At 58.3% G+C, this 23,236-nt stretch overlaps 1 protein-coding gene across 1 annotated transcript; it reads right to left on the bottom strand.

Annotated features, from left to right (window-relative positions):
• Positions 1–519: 519 nt before the first annotated feature.
• On the bottom strand, positions 520–22,434 carry AFAP1L1 (actin filament associated protein 1 like 1). Its single transcript, XM_061372846.1, has 19 exons — positions 22,311–22,434; positions 9,348–9,476; positions 8,769–8,852; positions 8,411–8,518; positions 8,206–8,352; positions 7,754–7,852; positions 6,908–7,119; positions 6,428–6,607; positions 5,731–5,817; positions 5,244–5,337; positions 4,951–5,103; positions 4,324–4,535; positions 3,890–4,035; positions 3,428–3,506; positions 3,210–3,315; positions 2,845–3,009; positions 2,461–2,639; positions 2,078–2,206; positions 520–1,697 (listed from the first exon to the last, which is right to left on the bottom strand). The coding sequence occupies exons 1-19, from the start codon at positions 22,324–22,326 to the stop codon at positions 1,674–1,676; spliced, it is 2,349 nt and encodes a 782-aa protein (XP_061228830.1). The 5' UTR covers positions 22,327–22,434; the 3' UTR covers positions 520–1,673.
• Positions 22,435–23,236: the final 802 nt, after the last annotated feature.

The following is a 23,236-nucleotide window of genomic DNA, read 5'->3' as shown; positions in this document are numbered from 1 at the left end:
GTTCAAGGCCAGGTTGGACACAGGGGCTTGGAGCAAGCTGCTCCAGTGGAAGGGGTCCCTGCCTGTGGCAGGGGTTGGAGGTGGAGGAGCTTTAGGATCCCTTCCAACACAAACCAGTCTGGGATTCTATTATATGCCTGTAGTGGTCCAGCTCCAGTTCTGCCCACTGTGGGCACAGGCTCCTTGTCTCCTTAGCGGGAGAGGTGAAGCTTAGAGCAGAGGGTTTTCACCCTTTTCTGATGGGAAATGGGGTGGTGCAGCTGCAGGCCTGGAGGGGACAGGAGCCCTGACAGCCAGCACAGGGAAGCTGATAGCAAGTACAAGAACATCAGGAACAGGGCTTTCTTGCACCTTATCCCTGGGAGCGGGCAGCTGGTGAATCCTGGCTCTGAGCTGACAGCATCCAAGATTCCCCCATCCTGGCCCCCGGCAGTGCTGCAGGGGTGCTGAGCCCACCCCATTCCCTATAGCGAAGCATTTTACTCACCCTGCTCCTATAACCAGGGCTAGGGCAGGCAGGCCGGTGCCAAGGTGTTTATTGAAAGCTGCTTACCTGGTTACCAACAAGAGGGCTTTGAAAAAGCGAGCTCCAAAGGTTAATGGTGGCAGCCGTTAGCATGAGTGGGTGACTGGCCTGCTCCCTTGTTCCCGGCACAAAAGCCTGGACCTTTCCTTTTCATTCCTATCCCTCGGTTTCTGCCAGTGCTAGTTGACCTTCCTCCATTTCTCTTTTCTGTTCCTCCCCTCACTTGAAAGCACCTTTTTTGGTCTTTTGTGTTGTGTTTTAATGTTTAAACTTCCCTTCACTCCATTTTGACCACATGCCTTGGCAAACTGTGTCTGACTGCAGCAGCAATAGTGTGAATGTGTTGTTGGCCAGGAGACAGCCCTGTCCCTTTTCCCTGCTGCCCCCAAAAGCTAGCATGGGGCTAGGGAAGAGAGAGCCGGGCTGCCTTCAGCCTCAGCCCTTTGCAGCACTTCTAAGCTGTTTAGCAAGGTCGAAAAGTGTCCATTGTTAATTTGCTTTCAAATGCTGACACTTGAGTTTTGTTCATTCCCAAGGGAAGCCAGCATGCCCTCACCCTTACTGCCTGCAAGACAAGAAGGAAATACTGGACAAGGGCATTTAAGCTTGAGATATAAGGAACCCTGAGATGAGACTCTGTGGACCTGGGAGCATTGAGCAGAGTGAATGATCGGCATCTCCAAAGCATCCGGTCCTGAGCAGCTCATGAACTCCAACACTGAAGGGGGCAAAAAACCCCAAGTCTGTGGTCACTTTGGAGAGCTTTAGACTGGCTGCCAGCATCCCCAGGGTGGCACACTCTGATCCTGATAAATCACAGTGCACGCAGGCAGTGCCAACTGACACCTCTCTCCTTCCTTATGCACCTTGTGCTGAACTCCTGCCCCAGGGAGGCTCCCCAGAGATGGGTTTCCCAGTAGTATGTGACCCTGATCCAGAAAGGACTCCCCTTTCCCCACCCGCCTCCCAAATCCCCCTCCCGCCCCTTCCCCATGGTTCATAGTGTTGCCCACGAGGCAGATGGTGCTGCAGTGGTGGGGTGTGGGACAGCATCTCTCGCCCCATGCGCCTTGGAGAAAGGGGGCTTGTAGCTCCTCCATGAGCCCCAGTGTCCATCGGGGCTTGGCAGGCATTCCTGCACCCTGGCTTAAGTCTGCTTCTGTTCCCATTCCTGCAGAGAAAGGATGAAAATCAGAGGATGAGGAGACATTGCTGGAGAAGCGAGCACTGAGCTCAAGGGCATCCCTCCCTTCTGGGGGCTTTGGGCCACTTCAGCATCTTCAAAGGCTGGGGTCACTGCTGCCTTAGGCATTGTAAAAGCAATGCTCTTGCCCCTGCACTTCCCAATTCTCCCTGCAAGCTGGGATCGTGCCAGCAGTGAGTGCTTCTGAGCTGGGTCAGCCTGGCTGCAAGGGACCCTGGCAGTACCCGCTTGCTTTTGGGGTACAGAGCCAATCCCCAATCCCCCAATTTCACGATCAAGTAAAGGGGACAGGACAAAGGCTGAGATTTCCCATGGGGCGAGGGAGGAGAGGGAAAGTGAAGCAGGACCTTGGCCTTCCGCAGCACGTTCCCCTTGTTGGCAGGGAGTATGGAGGGACTTCTTTTCCTCAGTTCAGCTGCACAGTTAACAGGGACCAAGTGCTCAGGGGTGCTCCCATTCGGCTTGTTTGTAGCTTCCTGTAGGAAAGAGGGAGCAAGAAGGACAAGGATTTAGGAGACCCAGGGAACAAGGACAGCCAGGAAGAAGAAAAAGCCCAAACTGTCTTGAGGTCAAAACTGATGCGGCCAAACCTAACCGATGCTTTGCTTCCCACCTCTGTCCACAATGAGATGAAGGGGCAGGGATATCCCCTCTTCTCTATGTGCTGCTTCCTCCGCCACCCAAGCATCACTGCTAGGGGAAGCTGGAACGAGGAAGAAGGGATGCATACCCCATTCTCAGCCTTGCTGGTCACAGCCAGCCCCAGGGCAGGGCCTCCTGCCAGTGACTGCTTCAGCCGCTCCTTCACTTCGGTCAGCTTCAGCTCCAGGTCGACGCGTCCCTCCTCCTTCTGCCGGCACTGCTCCTCCAGCACTGCCACCCGCTGCTCCAGCTCCTGCAGCTTCGGCCCTGCTTGCACAAGCACACCAGCTCAGCACCTTTGCCCAGGGATGGAGAAGCCAGCCATCCTCCTGGGTTGGGACACTAGATGGGGCTGCCAGCCTGGCAGCGTGCTGCAGCCAGCCCGGCTCACAGCCACAGTGCCACCACCAGCCCAGTGTCCGCAGTGCCTTCAAGCAGCCGCAGCTGCAGCACTTGGATGGCACCAACCTACCCGTGCTGCTCTTCATGGCTTCCCGCAGCTCTCGCTTCTCTTTCCGCAGCAGCAGCAGCTCACTGCGGATCGATGCTTTCTCTTTCTCCAGCTTCTCCTTCTCTGTCAGAAATCGCCTGGCATCCTCCTCCGCCCGGTTCTTCCCATACCTGTACTGGTTGGCATCTGCATGCCCAAGGAGACCCTGTCAGGAAGGCTTCAGATCTGGCTGCACTGATGCCAGCTGAGCTGGCGCAGCACAACCCATCACCCGTGTGCCAGAGCGGGCCAGCCCCAGCCTGGCTGCAGACCCCCTTTGGGGAAGCAGCATCCCCCAGCCCCGACCAGGATCCCCATGGAGCTCTGTGGCTCAGGGCCCCACTTACTCGATGCGTGCCTCTTGACCTTCACTTGTGGGTCCACCCGCCGTGACTTCTCACTGCAGGAGGATGCATGGCGCTTCACCTGGGCGCCTGCCGGCCGCTCCTCAGCCTGTGGTAGGACAGGAGCACACCTTGCTGTAACACCCATGGGGCCATCACAGGGCATCTTCTGTAGCCCGGCCACAGTGGTGGGAGAGGGCGAGCCACGGAGCTTCACTCACCTGAACCTTCTCGTAGGGAACATCATCATACACCACACGGGAGGAGTCTGGCCGCTGGTCCTGGGAGGAGCTGGCCCACCTGCAGGAGGAGAGATGGGGTCTTCACTTCCATTTGCCAGCCCTGCAGTGAGCCCTTTCACCGCAGAGGGACTCCCGCATTGCATTCCCAGCTTCACTCATGAGCACTCTGCCCTACCCTACTCTACTCACTCTGCCTTACCACGCATACCCCTTGAGTTGTTCATCCACACTTTATGCTTTCCATTCTTTACAAGGGAAACTGCCCTGCTTTGGGCTGCCCAACCTCTGGGGCACTGGCTTTCCCCACCATCCCAGCACAAACAGTATCCCAGTGTGGGCCTTTTCTAGGGAGCACAAGGGCTGATGATCTCCATCCCCAGCTCAATGCTCTGCCTCCAGCACAGCCCCTTGCCAGCCCACAGCACAGCAGGACAGCCTTACAGGTAGGAGTGCCTCACAGCCGTCACTATGTTGGCAATGGTCTCCACATCCACATAGTCGTAGTGCAGGGCCTCTGGTGCTGTCTGCGAGCCTGTCTCCACCAAGAGGAGACCCAGCCAGCGGCCCAGGTCTTCAGAGCAGTTTGCCTATGGGAGAGAAAAGGGGTTGGGGTGCATGCTCAGCTCCTGACCCCTCATCCTCACTCCTGTCTCCCAACACAAAGCCCTGCTGCGGAGAAGCGCTTTCTGACATGAAGCATGTGTGCAAGACTTAGGAGGGGCCATATGGAAAAGCACACAGGCACATGGAGGAGGTCTCAAGACCCCCAGCCCTGGGCTTCCCTGACATGCAGGGGAGAGGAAAACACAGCACTGCTTGCATGCAAGGGGGATCATCAGAGGAACATCACCCTGCCCACCCCACTGCCTGCTCACCTCCAGCGCCAGCACCTCCTGCCCGTTGCGAAGGATGCGGAAGGCAAAGGGATGTTTGGGGCCCAGCCCTGGGACCACCTCGCAGCCCCGGAGCACGATGGCATTCACGTGTGTCCGCAGGTCGGTGCGGTCCTTGTGGAAGTAGAGGGTGTTGCCCTTGAGGCGACACCAGCGCTCCTTCCAGCACTGGTTAACCAGGACGCTGAGGTAGCCTGGGGGTGGCAGGGCCAAGGGAAGGGTCTCAGACATGGTTGTGCAGAGATTACAGCATGGCTCCCTGCTCCTTTGGTCCTTGTGTGCCTCAGTTTCCCCACAGAGAGCCATCAGGAGCACCCTGGTTCCAGGTGAGGTACCAGCTCAGTGACTAACAGTGACCTAAGCCTGTTTTCTGGACACAGGTAACAGTGGAACGTGGTTCCCTGTGCACCACAGCTATTTGGAGAGCTGGGGCTGGGCACCATTTAATAGCCTGAGGCATATCAGAGGTCTGGAGCAGCTCCGTTCCCTTGCCCACACCCCACTGCCCCTTTACCCCCTGTCTGCTCGCTATATGGGAGGAAGGATGCTGCTCCCCACCGCTCCCAGCCCCACATGAGCCGAGCCCTCTCTGCCCCAGCCCGCACAAACCGCAGCAGGGGATGTCCTCCTCGGTGGAGGAGGTCTGCGTGTCCTCGGGGGAAGGCTTCTTCTTGGAGAAACTGATGATCCTGGTGATCTTCTTCCCTGCCGCGCGGCTCATTGAGCCCTTCAGGTCAGCCAAGCCGCTCTTTTTGCCCTTCCCTGGAAGGAGGACAGAGTAGCTGTGTGCCCCGGTGCGTTTCATGGCATCCACCTCACCGGGAGAGGATGCTCTCAGCTTTGGAGCACACAGAGGACCATTGGCCAGGGGACAGACAGCATGGCTGGGGCAGGGACCGTACCATGCTCGCCAGGCTCTCTGCGCGCTGCCGTGGAGCTGATCTCACCCGTGGCCACACTGTCCGAGTCAGAGGTGTGCTTCTCCTGTGACAGACGCTGCGGGAGAGCAGAGCAGGGACCCTGTCAGCAGCATCCCCATCAGCAGCATCCCCCCTGTCAGCAGCATCCCCATCAGCAGCATCCCCCCTGTCAGCAGCATCCCCATCAGCAGCATCCCCCCTGTCAGCAGCATCTCTCTGCATTGCCCCCAAGCAACAGCCACTGCCAGCCCTTCAACCCTCCGGCGCAGGACTAGGATGTGTCATGGTGCCAGGGGAGTCCTGTTCCCCATTCCCAGCGGTACAGAGCCCCATAAGCCCCACAGAGCTGCTGTGAGGATGAGGATTCCTTGCCCAGCACCAGGAGCTCGGTGTTTCCAGCCCCACATTCCCCAGTCTTGGCCATAGCAACCCCATGCAGTACTTCAGTGAGGTGGTCAGAAACCATCACCTTATCCAGGTCCAGCTTGCAAGGCATCACCGGGGAGGTGGGGGCTTCCATCCCACCCGTGGGGGGACTGCTGGCTTCCTTTATCACCTATGGAGACAGCCCCCAGCAGACAGTCAAAATGGACCCAAGGGACAGGGCTTCTTCCCCTTGGCTCAGCATGCTCCCATCTTGCTGCCAGCACGAGGCTGAACCCCTGGGATGTGTCCTGTTCTCTGCAGAGCAGGCCAGCAAGCCCTGCTGAGGGCACCAGCCCAGCTTGCTGAGATGTGACCCACACCTTGGCCCCTTCAAAACTGCAACTGGTTTGGCTGATTTTGGCAAAGGCTTTGGGAATCTCCATCCATCAGAGGCGAGGGCTGCGGGTGCCGAGCCACAGTCATCCTGCCAGCACAGGACACCCCAGGACCGCCTGTTTTACAGGCTGTGTAAAACAACCCTGTTCTCCCACATGTGGGGCAACAGCGGGGTTTGTGGTGAGCTCAGAGCCTCCTTTCCCACCGCGGCCCCCACCTCCTGAACAAAGGCAGGAAAGGGCCATGGGGAAGAGGAGGGGGAGAGCAAACATCCCCACCCGCGGGGGCTGTCAGCGCCGGAGACGCCCCGGCCCTGGGAAGCATCTGGCCAGCCCCTCAGACGATAAGAGATGGGAGCAAAGCCCCCTTCCAGGGGGGCAAGACCTTTCCCAGGGCTGTGGTACCTTCAGCCACTCCTCAGCCTGCTCCTTGCTCTGCACGGCCAGCACCAGCGCCTCGGCCCCCGGCAGCGAGAACCGCAGCTCGTGCTTCTTGCGCCGCCCGTCCTTGGGGACGTAGATGACGTTGCAGGAGCCCAGGGGCACCTCCACGTGTGGCTGACGGTCCTTGGAGCTCTTGTAGCACTATGGGAAGCAAAGGGAGCTGCTCAGAGCCCAGACACTGGCAGAGCTGGGGTCCCTCTCGGGTGGCAGGGATGGAGATGGCTCAGTCTCTGCACCAGCCTCAGTGGCAGAGGGCTGCAGGATGTCCCCTCGCTCCATGGGGTCCCAGAAAGAGGACTCCTCCATTTGTTACTAATAGAAGGAAGAGTATGTGCTGCAGGGCAGTGGCAGCCTTGGGACAGGGTCTTGGCTTGGATAGTGTTATTCTTCTTCAGCTTAGACACAACCACCCTCATAACCCACGGACAGCTCTGGGCTCACCAGCAGTTTGCTGTCCCGTATGATGGTGAGCTGCTTGGCCCACTGTCCGAAGCGCTTCTTGCGCAACAGGAAGGCACAAATCCTGCAGTCCTTCACCAGGTTCATGGAGGCTTCCTCCGACGGCCACTGGTGTGTGAGCTGCTGGCTCTTCCCCTCCTCCTCCTCCTCATCATACGACTCGTAAGAGCTGCTCATCGCATCCGAGTCATTGTCTGGAAGGAAGCAGGCGAGTCACCCTGAATGGCACCCCTGGTCCTGCCTGCCGAGCACCCCCCCACACTGCTCTGGGTCAGAGCCTGGCCTGGGTGCTGGAATGGAGGGACTCCATGTCATCCTCTGCAAGCAGCAGTGTTTTGACCCCAGCAGTCTCCACTTCCCTTCCAAACCTGGCAGGATGCTCATGGGCTGAAGGCCAGCCCTGGGTGCATCTGTTCAAACCCCTGGGTTGGCTTATTTCTGTGTGAGGCTCCAACTTTGAAAGCCTGGGTTAAACCTTCTACCTGCATCAGAGCATCCCGTGCTGGTGCTCTGCACACACCTCCCACACAGGGCACGGAGGAGCAGGGCTCTGCGCTGGTGTCTCAGACCTCTGCCATGGCAGAGGCAGCTCACGCAGGTCATGAGAGCTGCACTGTCCACCCCATGGTGGTGACAGACATGGCACCAGTTACACCCCTTCTGCAGCTCTGCTGCCATGACAAACAGCACCACACGCTCCTTGCTTTCTTGGCCAGCACATTCTGATATGAGAGGTTCTCCAGCCTCAACCCCACCAGCCCCCAGACCAGTGCTCAAGCCCCATCTCAGGGCTGGACTTTTACTTAAGCAAGGGCACCAGATACCTACAGGAGGTTTTCTGCTCCCCGTTCATCCTGGTAACAGGGTAGCTGCTGTCTGCATCCTCGTAATAGCCATCCTCGATGGAGTTGGGGGGGCTGGAGCTGTCTGTGGAGTAAGCAAGGGGCAGCAGGGGCTGTTAGGGGGCTGATAGGGGCTAGTTTCCCCCAAGGATGCTCTGAGCAGTGAGCCGTGAGCCAGGGCACAGCAAAGCACAGCTTCCCAGGGCATCTCAACATCGGCTCCCTGTGGATCCAGCCTCTCCCCGTCAAACCAGAGCAAACAGCTCCCTGCAGCAACAGCACAATGGGATGGGAAGGGAACAAGACAGGATCAACGCTGGTGGGAGCAGTGGTGCTTCCTTCCCCAGGACAAGCTGCCAGGCGGGCAGGCAGGGGGTGCAGGGGGCAGATTTGGGGCTCCCCCCACCCTCCTGCACCCCAGCACAGAGCAGGACTCACTGCGGGAGGTGATGTACTCGGGGGCCTTGCCAGGGCCCAGGGGCAGGGCTTCCTCGTAGTAATCCTCAGGTGGGGGAGTGGTGGGCAGTGGTGGGGCAGGGTCCAGAGGAGCCTGCGGCAGAGACAGCACTGCGTTAGCAGAGCGGGTCATGATGAGGGACAGGAAGGGGTCCCAGCCCTGGGCAGACCTCATGGGGCAGGCAGGGACTCACGGGTTTCGCCGTCTGGGTCGTTGCCAGCTCCTCCCCTCCAGCACCTTCACCGCTGTCCCCCTCCTCCTCCTGCATGTCCTGGAGGTCCCGCAGGTCACAGTCTGCCCGGGGGAAGTGAGAGGGTGAGGGACCCCCAGGCAAGCACCCTCACTGGGAGGGTGCTGGGTGATGGCATTGCTGGTAAACACTGCTGGTGCATGGACCCCAATGGCCAGGCCCCAGATAGCCACGGGGGAGTGGGAGCAAGTGCCTGGGATGTCAATGCCCATACTAGACACAAGGATACAGCTTTCACCCTCTTTCTCCGGGCACCCCAATAGCCCTGCTGTCAGCAGGGACCCCAAGACATACCAAACTCCTCAAAGAGAGACTCCACGAAGCTGGTACCGTTGCTCAGGGATGCTGTGTTGACATACATGTAGTCCACGTCCTTCCCTGGGAGCAGAGGGATGCTTTCAGCCTGGGGGTGGCTGGGACAAGCACTGGCACCCTTCCTCCCCACAGACACCAACCCAAAGACACAGCCCAGCTCACCCCACCATGCCATGGGGCACCCCTCTGGAGCAGGCACCCAGGAATCCCCAGGGCTGAGGGCAGGAAGGTGGGAAGGCTGTGAAGCCCCAGCTCCTCATGGCCTTCCCATGGAAACCGTTGCACTCAGCAGGCAGGAAGACCTCTGTGGAGAGCTGCTTCCGCAGGGAGCAGCCCCTGCAGCAATGGCAGGGCTGACACCGGCCCCTGCATCCAGGGCGGAATGAAGCTGGAAGCAGGACCAGGGAGCAAAGTGTCCCGAGGGAGCTGAGCATGAGCTGGGCACTGGGCACAGAGGCGGAGCACCCTTGCCATGCAGAACGTGTTCCTGCCCTGCTGGGGATTTGGCCAGGATCCCTCTGGGGCAGGCACCAGGCACCACAGGAGCGGGACACAGACCTGCGGGTGGCTGCAGCTGCTGCAGGATGCTGGACACGGCCAGCTTCTTCTCCTGCGCGGTGGCACTCAGGTACTCGTGGTCCAGCAGCTTGAGCAACACACTGAGCTCTGGCAGGAGCTGGTCCAGCACTGGAGAGAGCAGGAAAAACCCCGTCAGTGAGGTTGGTAGTGTTAAAACCAGGCAGAAGGGGCTGGAACGTATGGAAGACCCCAGGCTGTGGGTCCTTCCCAGCTGGCCCAGCACGGCTCAGGAGGCATTTGCTAAATGCATATGTGCTCCTTCCATGCACAAGCTCTTCCACCTGCACACAGACACCAGGATGCAGCCTGCTGAGCCTGTGAATGGGAACGCCAGCTCTGCATGCTGCTGGACCAGTATCAAAGGGCTGAGGACACATATTTTTCCATGCAGATAAAACTACACCTCTGTCTGCCTGGCACCCATCACTGCTGTTGGTACCCCCTCGCTGTGAGGGGCTCTGGGTGGTGATGAGGCAAGGAAGGAAGAAAGGAAGGAAAGGAAACCCAGATGCCATCTCCAGAGCAGCCTGGCAATGCCACCTCCAGCTGGGGGACATTCATACTCCTCTGCCGTGCTCAGCCCACCTCCACATGGTGCCCATACACAGGCTAGAGCCTTCCTCCCCAGGCTCACCAGCAGCAGTTCCTCTGCCCTGCTGCCACTCCTCCCCTGTATCCTCCCAGCTCATCCACACCACTCCAACCACCCCACTCTTCACTCCACGCATGGAGTCACTGCCCCAGCTGACAGTCCCTGCCCAACACAGGCACCTGAAAGGTGCTTGGGAGCAGAGGGGCTCTTCCCACCCAGCTCTGTGTTGCTGGTCCAACACACACAGCCCAAGATGCAGCCAAGAGGGTCAGGACAGTGGAAATCTTGGCAAAGAGGAGCTGCACCAGAAGCCACAGCTCATCCGCTTGCCAGTGTGTGGGAATCACAGAATCAGCTAGGTTGGAGAAGACCTTTAAGATCAAGTCCAACCACTAGTCCCAGTACGCACCAGCTTCTGCACCTGAGCACAGCATCATCCCAACAGACAGAAGGGAGACAGGGAGAGCCCAGCAAAAAGCAGGAAAAGAGAATTTGCCACAAATCACCATCACAGGCACAACACAAAGTTCTGGGTCTCCTTTCTGCTGTGGTGATTCTTGGGCTAGTTTTGTAGCACCCAGCAGCTGGGGGGGCTCCAGAAAACCCTCGGGTATTTGCATGTCAGAGCATGGCTACATAAACAATTTTGTCACTGAAAGCAGTATTGATGGGGCTGGCCGTGGCTGACCAACACATTAGCAAGGGATGGGAAGGATGGGGAGGACCTGAAATCTGTCCTGAGCTCCCACACCCCCAGTTCTGCAAGTGCACCACATCCTCATCCCAGGTCTCTTCCTGTACCAAACTCTGAGCAGGATAGGACAGAACTGAGCTGAATCCCAAGGCAAGTTTCTGTTTTACCCAGGACCATGGGTACACCCAGACGCCCAGGGTAGTCCTGCAGGGTGCAATACCTGCCAGAGATGCACTGGAGAGGCCAAGCTCAGGGACACCAGCAAACCTGCAGCCCTGGAGGCCACAGAGGGAAGGATAAAGCTGTGGTTTCTTGCAGTGGAAGTGTGAGCAGGATCCCTTCCCTTGGCAGCAACCGAAAGTCATCATGGCACAGCTGGGGCAGCATGCAGCTGAGGCCAGAGAGGTATTGCAGCATGTAGGAGAGGCCAGAGGTGATTGCAGGGGCAGCTTGGATGTGCTGACTGATGGGGATGGTTGGCAAGGGGGGGAGAGCATGCCCCAGGAGTATGGAGCATCGGGGATGCCCTGTCTGCGCTGTACCCATCCCCACCACCGGGTACTGGGATCCCACAGCAGTGAGGGCTGGTATGGGGTGTATTTCCCAGGGGAAGAGCACAATGTGGCACTGCTGCATCTGATGGGATCCTCGTCACTCATGCTCTTTAAGGGCCACTCCTGGGCCCTATCCAAACACCACATCACTCTGTCCAACACCCATCTAAAACTGCACTGCTATAGTTTGACCCAGGAGTTTGGGTGCCCACCTTCCACCCTTTGAGCCACGCACAGAGCATAGAGTGAGCCTCCCAGACTGGCAGGAAGCAGACTGGCACCGCTGGCCAAAGCAGGGACAGTGCAGTCAAACCAACTGCTGTTTTCAGCTGAAGGGAAGCCAAATGTGGGTGGGTTGATACAGATCAGCACCCGGCCAAGATGAGCCCCTGGGCAAGGAGACAGCGTGCCCAGCCCCAAATCCCTGCCTCCCCAGGACACAAGGCAGGATGCGCCTCACAAGTCTCTTCCTGCCGCCCCAGCCGATGGGTTTCTATCTCCGCAGACCTTCTGCTTCCTCCTCCCTCCCCAGCGCCAAGCTAAACAGCAGCCTCAGCCCTTTCAGCAAGAGCAGCTTTGCCAGCGCACATCTCCTGTAGGCAGGCCAAAGCAGGACAGGTAACCTGCAGGCGGGGAGCAGAAGCCTCAGCACAGCTCCAGAAGGAGCTGACAGCATCCCCCAGCCCATAGGAAAATAGAGGGCAACCACAAGGGGAGCGGGGGTCCTGCTCCTTGAGCTGGAAAAGCATCTCACAGCAGACAGGCAGCCACGGGATGCAGGTCCTGCTGATGCTCTGCTCACTGCTACTCTCCACCATGCACCTCCTGGGGTGGGGACCTGCTCTACCATGCAAGAATCTCATGCATGATGACTGAGGGTAAGCACTCAGTTCTCATGGTCCTCTCTTTGCCCCTCTGCAGAGGCAGGGAGGGAAGGAAAGCGCTCCCTGGGATGTCTGCAGGGTGCAGCACAGGCAGGAAGGGAGCAGGCTCCTGCTCAGCAATGTCCTGGTGGTCTCCAGCCCAGGTCAGATACCCTCCCCTGCAGGGCTTGGCAGGGCAGGGGACTAGCAAGGAAGCAGATGGGACAAAAAGCAAGATGCTCCCTGTCCACCCAGCACCTGCAGGCATCTAAGGAGACACCAATCTTCCTGCTGCCCCAGCTCAACATGCTCTGAGCTAACCACAGGCTCCCACAGAAGAGATGGGGACCACGTGCACTCCCTACATCAGCCTCACAGAGCACACAGAAGCCCAGGCCATGGTGCTCACCAGCATCCCCATCCCCTGCCCTGTGTGTGTAGGACATCTCCCATCACAGCCACCGGCTCTTGTGTCAAGGCTTCAGATCAGCTGAGGGCAAAAGGGCAGGAAGCTTCCTATTAATAGCGACAAAGCAGGCAGCAAGGGGACCCTGCTGCACACAGGGAACGAGAGTGGCTGATAAGGGAGGCTTGTGGCCAGCATGCAGGCGGGTGAGCTCATCACAGAGCCCTGAGCACCCAGTGCTGAGCGGGGCACACAAAGCAGGGTAAGCACTGAAGGCTCCTTTGTTCCCCACAGCTGAGCTGTCCCCTCCATCTCCCTTGTTAAACATCCTCCAAAACACAAGGCAGTAAAAGAGGCCTGCAAAGCAGGAGGGCACAGAGCTGCAGAGCCGAGTCCCTGCTTGGGGCCAGCGCAGGAAGGGAAGGAATTCATTTCCTACACTCGTTAGGCTTCCAGCGTAAATCAGGTCAATGGGGTGGCTACAGGAAGCAAGGGGAGATTGCTTCAGGCAGGAGGGCAATGAGGACTGATTGACCCATAGTCACCTGGTGAGCAAGGAATGACATACTGTGTCTGCAATAGCCCCTGATGGGACACGAACACCTCCCACCTTACACCTGCCTCTGGTACTGACAAATGGCTCCCACCTGCCTCCTTCTGCGGCTTCTCCTGCAACTGACATCCTGTGGGATCGCACTGCTTTGCTGGGATCAGGCTTCGGACACAGGCATCCCAGCACAGGGAGCGGGGCCAGCCTCCCCTCCCAGGAACTCGCTCCTCTCTACGCCTGCAGCCTCTCATGCTGCGTGGTGGGATGGGGAGATGTCAGTGAGGTCCCTGAGCCTGGGAAGGCCAGGAGCAGAGGCAGCAGATGGCTTTAGCATTACCTAACTGGGGCTGGATGGACTGGGGGCAGCCAGGGCAGGTTTGCTGGGGTGGGGTGAGCCAGGGAACCAGCACCAGGATGCTGCTGCTGTTCGCAACAGGGCAATGTTTGCTCTGCTGCCCTGGCAGTGGTACCAAGCACGATGCTGGCAAAGGAGCTGCATCTCTCCCACCACCTCTCTTCACCCTGCACCCAGGCCAGCTCTATTTTTACACCCAATGAACACTCCCCCCACCCCAGGAACCTGTTTCCACAGCACAGAGATAAGGCTCCAGGGAGAGCCTGCAGCTGCAGAGCCCTTCTCCCCCTTGTCGGCCTCTACTCCGTCACAGAGCAGGAATCAGGTCTTGCTCCAGCAACCTGCAGAGAGGAGGAAGAGGAGGAGGAGGAAGAGGCTCTGGCCAAGCCAGAGCAGGAGTTTCCTGGTGTTCAGACCCAGCTTTTGGAGGGGGGGGCAGATGAGACAATGGATGTGGAGTTGTCACCCCCAAGGAAAGCAGCTCTGCAGCCTGAATGAGAGCCCCGGGGAGGGGAGAGGCTGTTTCACAGCACGGTAACACTGCGAGGCTGCTGCGGTGGGAGGTGAATGGGGACCTCCATCCTGTGGCCGCGGTTCTCCTGTCCTCCTCCTGCCCCAGGCCACGCTTCCTCCCGCGCCAGGTGAAGGCTGGGGGCGAGGGGGAAATCGGATGCTGGGAGTAACCACCATTGTTTGTAGCTAAAATAAAGCCCAAGCAAAAATAAACCCTTCCTGTTGGCACGGGCGGGCCCTGGGATGCTCTGCCTGCTGCTTAGAGCCATCAACACCGGTAAACAAACGTTTATAGCTCCTGGGATGCCATCAATCGGTGGGGTGTGGGCCAGGGAAGGGGGCACAGCAGGGGTCACCTGCCCCATGGGACAAACAGACCCAGCACTGCCAGGGGGTTGCTTGTAGCACACAAACCACTCTGAGCTCTCCATGGGCTGATGTCGACAAGTGACACCCAGGCACGGGGATGTGCCTCCATCCCTCACTGCCTGTCCCAGCACAGGCTGTGGGCATCACCGGAGGGGCGATGCCTTAACTGGCCCTTGACTGTTCCCGTCCAACGTGCTGCTTCCCACCCCAGCAGGGCTAGCTTTCCCCCACCGCTGCTCCTTGAGGAAAACCGTGGGCTCCTGAGCTCTTAGCTGAGCTCCCGAGGCAGTTCCTGTTCCCGTTCTCATTCCCAAGGAGGTTTCTTTCAGATGGGGAGAAGGCAGGCGCGCAGCCGGTGAGGAAGCGCCTTGGTGGGAGCAGCGATCCCAGAATTGTTCCTTTGTGCAGGAGCAGGACACACCACTGCCTGCCTGCGGCCACTGCTGCTCCGGCGAGGGCAGGCAGGGGAAGGAAGGGCAGCGCTCAGCCCCGAGAGGCAGCGGGGATGAGCAGGGCAACCCTGCCAGCCAGGCACAGCCTCGTGGCCAGACATCACCAGTTAGGTGTGGGGCAAACTGGGATGACTGGGATGAGCTGGTGGGGCCAGGAATACCAGCCTGGAAAGTACCTCCTGCTGCCTGCATGGCTGTGGCAGCAGCTTATCGTGCTCCAGCCCAGAGGGTATTTAGGGAAAAGCCAACCATTAATGATCACACTTAAACTCTGGCAACATCCCATAACAGTGGAAGATTTGCTAAGGGCCTACTCAATCGACATGAATCATCTCCTCCCTGGAAACAAGGGCCCCTTGAGTGGGGCGGATGGGGGGAGCACGTCTTCATCCAACAGTGTCAGCAGGAGCCCGACTGCTTGGGGCTGGCTCCTGCATGGCCAGGAACCCTCCACCCTCCCAGCTCTCCGACTGCTCCAGCCAGTGCCTCTTCCCAGCCCTCACTGTGATTAACCACCTTGCTGTTAGCCCCAGGGCCTGGCAGCGTCCCTGCTGCCCCTCGGCACCACAGCAGCGTCCCCAGTGCTGTGAGGAACAAGGTGAGCTCAAACATTCTGTCTTGTCCCCCAGACTCCCAGCACCTCCCTGCTGCCTCCTCACAGCACAGCCAGGCTGCATCAGGCAGGGACGCACATCTCCTGGGATCTCATCATCCTGACCTCACAGTAACTAATATCCTTAGCTGATAACCTTGGAAAATCAATCTCGAGGAATGAATGTGAAACCTGCTTGCTCGAGGGGGCAGAAGGTCCCTGCCTGCTCTCCTTCTCAGCACAGCCTCCCGCTGGCTTCTCTCCTTAGATGAAGGAGCCCATGGGGTTTGGGGGGCCCCTCCATCCCACTCCAGACCTGGGAAAGGGGAGATGAGCAACCAGAGAGGTTAAATAGCAAGAAAGCTGCCCTGGCTGTGGCCCCATCTGCTCCAGAAGCACACCCCAATGCTGACAGCAGCTCAGGAGGTGATGCCTTTCCCAGCACAGCTCCAGCTTTCAGCAGTGCTCCTATGAAGGGTCCTGTGTCTGCCCCAGTGCCCTTGCCAGCAGCGGCTCCTCTCCCCAGTATAAATAGCCCTGCAGAAAGCCTTATCGCATGGCCTGGCTCCCAGCAGCTCACATCCCAGCAGAGACCAGCCAAGCAGCAAGTCCATCCTGAGGCCAGGCAGCAGAGCTGTCCTTGCAGCCAGGCTGTCCCCAGGCCCTTTATCCTGTCCCTCTGCGCAGAATGGGTTTCTCAGTCCTCACCACCACCCAAAAGGGGAGAAGAGCAAGGGGAGCTGCTCTGCCCAGCACACCCAGCCAAGCACAAGAGAAATGGTCACAGAAGACTCCAAACATCCCCATCCTAGTGCACGGTTTTCTAGAGGAGAGACAGTTTCACATCCTCCTCACTGTCTTAGACTAGAAGACAGGACTTCTGAGTCGAAAGATGTGTAATTACAGGCTGACAGAGCTTGCAAAGGGCAAAGATTATCACCTGCATTCACGCCCCTGCCAGCTCACACACAGCAAAACCCATTCCTCAGTGCTGTGGGGCCAGTCATGCCTCTTCTGTATGTAACCAGATTAAAGGAGGAACTGGAGAACAAGGGGATGGTGTTGGTTCCCTTCACACCCAGCCCTGTGCTGGCAGTGCACCCCTCGCAGCATGGCCCACAGGGAAGGGTGCAGCTCTGCAGCCCCAAGCTGGTCCAGGCTTTCCTGGGGATGCTCATACTCAGAGCATGGCTGTGAGTGGAAAATCAGGGCCTCAACAGCAGCAACTGGTTGTCCAGGGCTCTGCTTGGTGCCGTCTCCCAAGGAGCCCCCAACAGTACCATGAGGATTAAAAGCCTCTTGCTGGGCTGCAGGGTATGTCCTTCCTCACAGCAGCTTGCATCAAAGCCGAGCAGCTTCACAAGTGGTGCAGGTAATAATTAACAGGCTGATTAAATTACCCACAACCATCTCCTGTGACCCAGGCAGATAACCACCCTCCAGCCCCATGCTGCAGCAGGACTTCTCCAAGGGCTGTTCCCCCTCCACTGATGGCTTAGCAGCTCTTTCCTCACCTCCTGGAGAGGACTGTTTGCTTTAGCTCACCGAAAGCAAACTTTACCCCTCTAAACCCAAAGAGGCTGCATTTGCCCCCACCCCAGAGGAGCAGGGGTGGTTTCTCCATCGCCCTCTTACTGCTGAGCACAGCAACAAGTCAAGCAAATAAAAGCACCCAGGTGAGATATCGCTGTGACCCTGCTCATGCCCCCAGGCAGTGCATGGGCAGCCTCCTCCCAGTCTGCTCTGCCCTTGATTCCTAGGGGCCTCCTAACCCCAGGAACAAGTAGTTTCCAGCCACAGCTCAGCCCAGTTAACACAATTAGCTCTGCAAATACACCTGGACCAGATTCAGTAGTTCCAGGCTGCATTTCAAACCTCGGTGCCAGCCTCAGCGGGTGCATGGCAGGATGCTTGGCCAGACCAGCCTGGGGCTCGGAGGCTGCTGGCTGAGGAATACGTTTAAATAATGAATGAAAAAGAAAGGTTCGAGATGCCCTTTAAAGGAATAGTCAGGCAGGGGCGAGACCTGCTGAGTAATGTATAAAGAACAAGCTTGCAGCAGAGGGGAGATGTTAGCATTAGTCAGAACCAGAATAAACTCTGCTTCCTCCAACCTGAGTTTTGGTGTCTGCCTTTTCCAAACAAACTCAGCAGCGCAGGCAGCAGCAGGCTGGCCTGGGCTCCCCACAGACACTGGGGCTGGCCCTGGAACCAGTGCTACAGCATTTACCCACCCCTGTGGCAAGCAGAGCATCAGGAACCCTCCCCCAATCACACCTCGCTGCTGTCGGGACCTGAAGCTCCCACTTCTCTGCAGCCCTTCATCTCCACCAAACCTCAGGCTGCACAACAGCAGGAACTGCAGCTCATTGCAGGCACCGTGGTGGGAAACCCGCTGACTCAGCATCCCAATGCTTGATAATGGCTCTCCTGTGGGCATGCTCTCCCCACTGCCCTGCCCATGGGCAGGCACAGCTATGTCAACACCCAGGGTCAGGTGGGTCCTTCAGCCCCCAGATGTCCATAATGGACACCCCAGCTCTCTGCATCCCAAAAGGCTTCTCTCTATGTCCTTCCCCAAAACCAAGATCCAAAACATGTTGCGTGCAATATGCAACCCGCAGGAGTGAGATGCGGGAAGGCTGTGAGGGCTGACACATCTTTCTAGGAGGAAGAATCACAAGTGGCTGTGGAAGTGACTGGACTCTCAGAAGCATAATAGGGTATGAGATTCTCATCTAGCAGGATATGGGCGCAGGATCTGCTGTAAGGAGCTAATAGATTAGCCACCAGCCAGGTCTGCTTTCCCAAATGCTTTCAGCCACGTTGCACAGTGTGGACCCCTCTTTTCAGAGGCAGTGGGAGGAGAAACCACAGACCCTCTGTGGGGGAAATATCTCCACAGAGTCGAAAGGTGACAAACACACAGCACCGAGGCTCCTGTGTTACATCCCTGCCCCAACCTGGCAATGCCCAGGATCTGGGAGCTGTGCTGGGCTTGAGTCCGCCCTGCCCGGCAGTGGCATTGAGACCCTCTCAGTGGCCAGCTCAGCCCTGCCCCTGCAGTCAGTGATGCTCCTGGGCAGGCAGGGCAAGGCAGAGGGTGTCTGTGCGTGGGGCCGTGGCCGTGCTGCCCCAGAGGACCCTCGGAGGGCAGGATAAGCGTATTTTCTCAGCTGAGAACAGCCCTTCCGTTTCCTTCCCTTGCCCAGCTCCGCCGGGAGCATCAGGTGCAGTGGCAAGGCCACCGGCCGACAGCATTTCCTACCCGCTTAACCCCTGCAGGGCAGGGATGGAGAGGCAGGAAAGCCAGTTTGTCCCAGCAGGAAAGCCAGTTTATCCTGGCAGGAAAGCCGATGAGCTGGAGCACAGGGGAAGATACGACTGCTCTGGCTATTGCCGATGGCTCCATCAGTGCCGGGACTGGTTCACCAAATTTGCTTTTAACTGCAGGACACAAAAGCCAGCTATCAAACCTGTTGGTAGGAAATTCCTGGCTCTGTTCTTTACACCCTTAGTTTCCAAAGGTGTAAGAGGACACTGAGACCACATAAAATGAGAGGCTGCATCCAGTGGACAAGGAACCAAAAAGGGTTTTTCCCCCCATTACCAAGCTGGATGGGTTTAACGTGCAAAAAACCCCAGAAGAAAGCCAAAGCCATTCTTTGAGCCACTCCTTCCACATCTCCTGCTAATTGCCAGTAATCAGAACATACCAGCGCCTCCCCGGGCTCCCTCTTATCACTTCCAGGATCACATGCGCATGAAACCCACTTCAAAAACAGAACAAGAAAAAAGGCATTTTGAGTATGGAAACCCCTCGCAGCAAAGATCTGTTTTCCTTCTAAACTCTTATGAAATATCAGTGTTTTCCCCTGCCTGCCAAAGGGCCTGCCTTTGATGCGATGGGAGGCATATCAGGAACAGAAATGGAAGGGGCTGCAGCAACCCTGGGAGGTTTCCAACCCCAATTGTCCTGCTGCTGCCCTGGAAGGGTGACATTTAGTAGATACTTCACAGAATTGACAGTTGTGGAGCTCTAAGGTTCCTCACACATAGGAGGAGATGTGTGCTCCTTAGGGGAGAGCTTTGGCTGTGCCAGGCTAGATAGTAGTTGGTGTAGGGAAGGGTTAAGAGGATAGGACATGAGTCTGGGATGCCAGAAACCACTTGAAGCCTCTACTCTGCTAAATCGTTATCTCTGTCCCCAGCAAGTCACTTGGCTACTGAGCCGCACGCAAAGCTTGCGTCAAGCTCAGTTTCTGCTCCCTGTCCTCCCCTGAAAAGCCTTCCCACTGCTGGGATGAGACAACTTCAAAACCTTAAACAGAGTTTTCCTGGGCTGGGATAAGAAGGAGGGTTTCAGGTACACGGGGGCTCAGCGCTGCTCCATAGCAAAGGGTGAATCAGCCTCCCGGCTCAGCACATTTGCACCGGAAAACAGCATTTCCAGGTCAAACGTGCCAAAGAGGCAGGTTTCCCACAGCCCAGGACAGTCCCCAGGGCCCCTGGCTGGAGGACACTACCCGGCTGGGGACACCATCCTGCTCTTCAGCAGCCCCTGCTATCACATGCACCCATGATGTCCAGGCTGGCTCCAGCAGTGATCCAGGACCTACAGCAAGGCCCATTTCCCTTGGTTAAGGGCAGCATAGCACACAGAAGGATACTGGAAGATACAGGACAGATAATTCCAGTGTTGCCCTGATCCACTTGGCATCAGCACCCTTGGGGCCATCCTCCCGCTGCTCTGCCCAGCATGCAGGGACCTGGGCAGCCCACGGTGGGCTCAGCCCCTTCCCCACGTGCTCCCGACTATAAACAGGCGGTGGATCCCGGCAGCTGGGTTTCCAGCGGAAGGAATGGCTGCAATGCGGGGGAGAGCTCGGCACTTGCCTGGCGCTAGCAGCTGATCCCTGCTCCTCACCCGCTCCACACCCCCGTCCACCAGGCTCCGTGCATGGATTCCTGCTGCCGGGAATGATCCGGGCTCCCTCCCACCAACCCCACGGCCTCCCCATTCCTGTGGGCAAGCTGGAGCCAAGTTTATCCCTGACACACCTCCACTGGTTTGCTGCATTTAGACCCCAGATAAGTTTGGTGCAGGAGCTAAATCCTGGTGGCACAAAAGGTCAGGGAAGTGTCACTAATGAGGAGAAGCCCTGTGTGAGCACAGCCCTGCTAGAGCAAAGGCTCATGGCACAGATCACCTCCCAAACCACACACGCATGCACAACCCAAAACAGCTCCACAGGCAGCCACTGGTGTGGAGCTGAGCCCTGCACTGGGAAGACAGCAGGCTCAGGTGGAGCACGGGTAGAGATGGAGGAGCGGGCAGATCATAAAGCAAGAGCAAGGTGGGATACACATGGGGCCTGATTGGAGCTGCAGGTGAAGAAAGGGGCTGCCAGAGACTGTGAATATGGCACAGAGCTCCTGCCCGCTGCAGATCCAGCACCCCTTTGTGCTAGGGAAGGGAACCTGGTGAGACCCCCACACCTCCCCTCTGTGAGGCACAGAGTGATCCAGCGATTCAGGGTGATGAGCAGGAGGTTTACATTAGCAAAGAGCCATCCAGACGCTACCAGCAACTCATTACAAGGACCCAAAGCAAAGCAGGCATTGCAGCCACTACCACAGCAGGCACCAATGAGGGGGATAAAACAGCACCAGTGCACTCTTCTAGCAGGGTCAGCCTGCGGAACAGCTACACCATGCCCAGGTCTGTCTGCATGGTGCTCCAGGATGGTTTCTGCAGCGTACCAGGCACCCCCTGCCTGTCCATGGTTTGATTCGGGGTGGCCTCCCACCAACTCGCACAGCAGGAGGATGGGAAGCAAAGACCCTCTGCTCTCCTCTCTCCCCATCAGTGAGGCCCTGCAGGACCTTGAAGGACAGCTCTGCCATCACATGTCATTTGACAACACTGCTTCCAGCAACAGCACCCTCCTTCAGCGCTGGCAAAGCCACCCTGGCTGGCTGGCAGGCAGGGCGAGCCGCAGCCGCGGGGGAAGGCTGTCCCTGTCACCGTTCTGTCCCCTCCCGGCCTGCTGGGCACTGGCACTGCTCCCTGAGCACAGGCACGGCGAGCGGCACCCCAGGAGTCAAACTCCTAATAACTGAGTTTCCAGTGCGGAAACACCACCCCATCCTTTCACATCGGGAAGGGGAACTCCTGACCCTCGGGTCCCTCTGGTGCTGACCCAGAACTGCAGACCCAGCACTGTCTGAACCACCCTGGGGCTTGTGCGTGGTCCCAGCCTGCAGAGCCAGTGATGCCCCTGCCCTCCTCCGTTATAATGTTTGGCTGGTGCTTCTGTAGCACCTCTGAGGACTGGTTAAAGGCCAGTACCCCCATGCTAAGACCATGCCACCACCTGGAGCCCCAGGCCACTGTTCAGCAGCAGCGAGCAGCAAACCCCCCCCAAGTTTCCTCTGCTCCCTCCAGCGATCTGCGAGCCCCAGCAGAAAGCCCGGACCTTCTCTGCAAAGTTGGCCCAAAGCCCTGGCAGGTTTATTCCTATCCCAGATCAAAGCCCAACAGCTACGTGAGCCCCACCATGCCATAGGCTGCAGGCAGGAATCACACACATGTGGGAACGCAGCCTCTTCCCAGCAGGGTGGGGATCAGGTCCTCCATGGCTTTACGAGACCACCGGCATCCTCCCCAGCTAGGGAAACTCTGGATCCGATCAGCTTCATCTAGAAACACCAGCCACCTCCCTTTCTACGACCATAATTGCCCCTAACAAGTGCTTACACCCCATCAACTTGCTTTCAAACCACTGGCTTTTCACCCATCTGACCAGCAAAGGGAAACTGGTACCAGTTTGTGTCCCTGGCGCAGGGTTGGTGGGGGGCAAAGGCACCACGGGGACAGAGTCCCGCATCGATTCGGTGAGAGCACCCGCTCGGTTTGGAAAGGGAGACCCGACCCGCAGCCCCCGGGACCCACCCGCCCGCCCGGCACAGAGGGGAGAGCCCCGTCCCATCGCCCCTTACCGCTGAGCCGGTCCATGGTGCCGGAGCCGCGGGCAGCACCGGCCGCCCCGGGAGGCGCGGGCGGGCGAGTGTCACCGGCAGCAGCCGCCCGGCGGGGCCGGGTCTCGCCGTCGGAGCGCCCAATCGCTTCTTCCGCCCCTCCCTCGGTGCGCGGCAGCGCCGAGTGCCGGCCCGGCCCCGACACACGGCCCGGGGCTGTCCCCATCGCCGGTGCCCCGCCGTGGGCAGACCCGCACACACCTCCCTGCACCGCAAAGGGTGCCCCGGGATCCCCACACTGCGCACTGAGCACCCCCGCACCCGCAGATCCCCCCGTGAGTAGCAAGGATCCGGAGCGGGTTGGTTTGGGCTGATTCCCCCACCCAGTGCTAATTCACCAGTCCTAGTGAGCAAGCACAGCTCCCCATTAGCACCTCATTCCCTGCTTCACCTGTGCTGTCCCTTGCCCACAACCCCTTCATACCCACTCCCTCCTGGTGCCCATCGTGCGCCCAGCCTGGCCATGATGCTCATGCCACTGTCACTGTCCCTCCCCAGCAAAGACCTCAGAGCAAAGCTGGGCTTGAGAGACCGGTGGGGTGTGAAAGGGAACATGTGGCAGTAGGGACAATGACTCCTGGCACCCCCAGGACGACTTCACCCAGCTCAGACCTGCAGCGGAGCCCTCTGGGGACAGCAGGCTGTGACAGAAACGTGATTCAGTTTCACACATACCCACTTATCACTTGGGAAAGCAAAAACTGGACCATTAGACGTGCATTAGCAGCTGGGCTCCAGGCCTTCCCCATCTGGGGTACTCAGCACAGGACAGCTGGGAGGCAGTGGTCCCTCTGCATCCCCTGTGCCCACCCCTGCTGCCCCTGAACAGCATGGGCTGGAGAGGCTTCCCTGAGAGCGAGCACTGAGCCCTGCCTCAATTTCCCCAT

Source organism: Neopsephotus bourkii, unplaced genomic scaffold (genome assembly GCF_033783945.1).
Source record: "Neopsephotus bourkii isolate Nb327-2 ecotype Australia unplaced genomic scaffold, CSIRO-AGI_Nbou_v1 NB_1622, whole genome shotgun sequence".
In the NCBI taxonomy this organism is placed as follows: domain Eukaryota; kingdom Metazoa; phylum Chordata; class Aves; order Psittaciformes; family Psittacidae; genus Neopsephotus; species Neopsephotus bourkii.
Note: the sequence above shows the minus strand (reverse complement) of the source record. Positions and strands in the feature narration are given on the sequence as shown.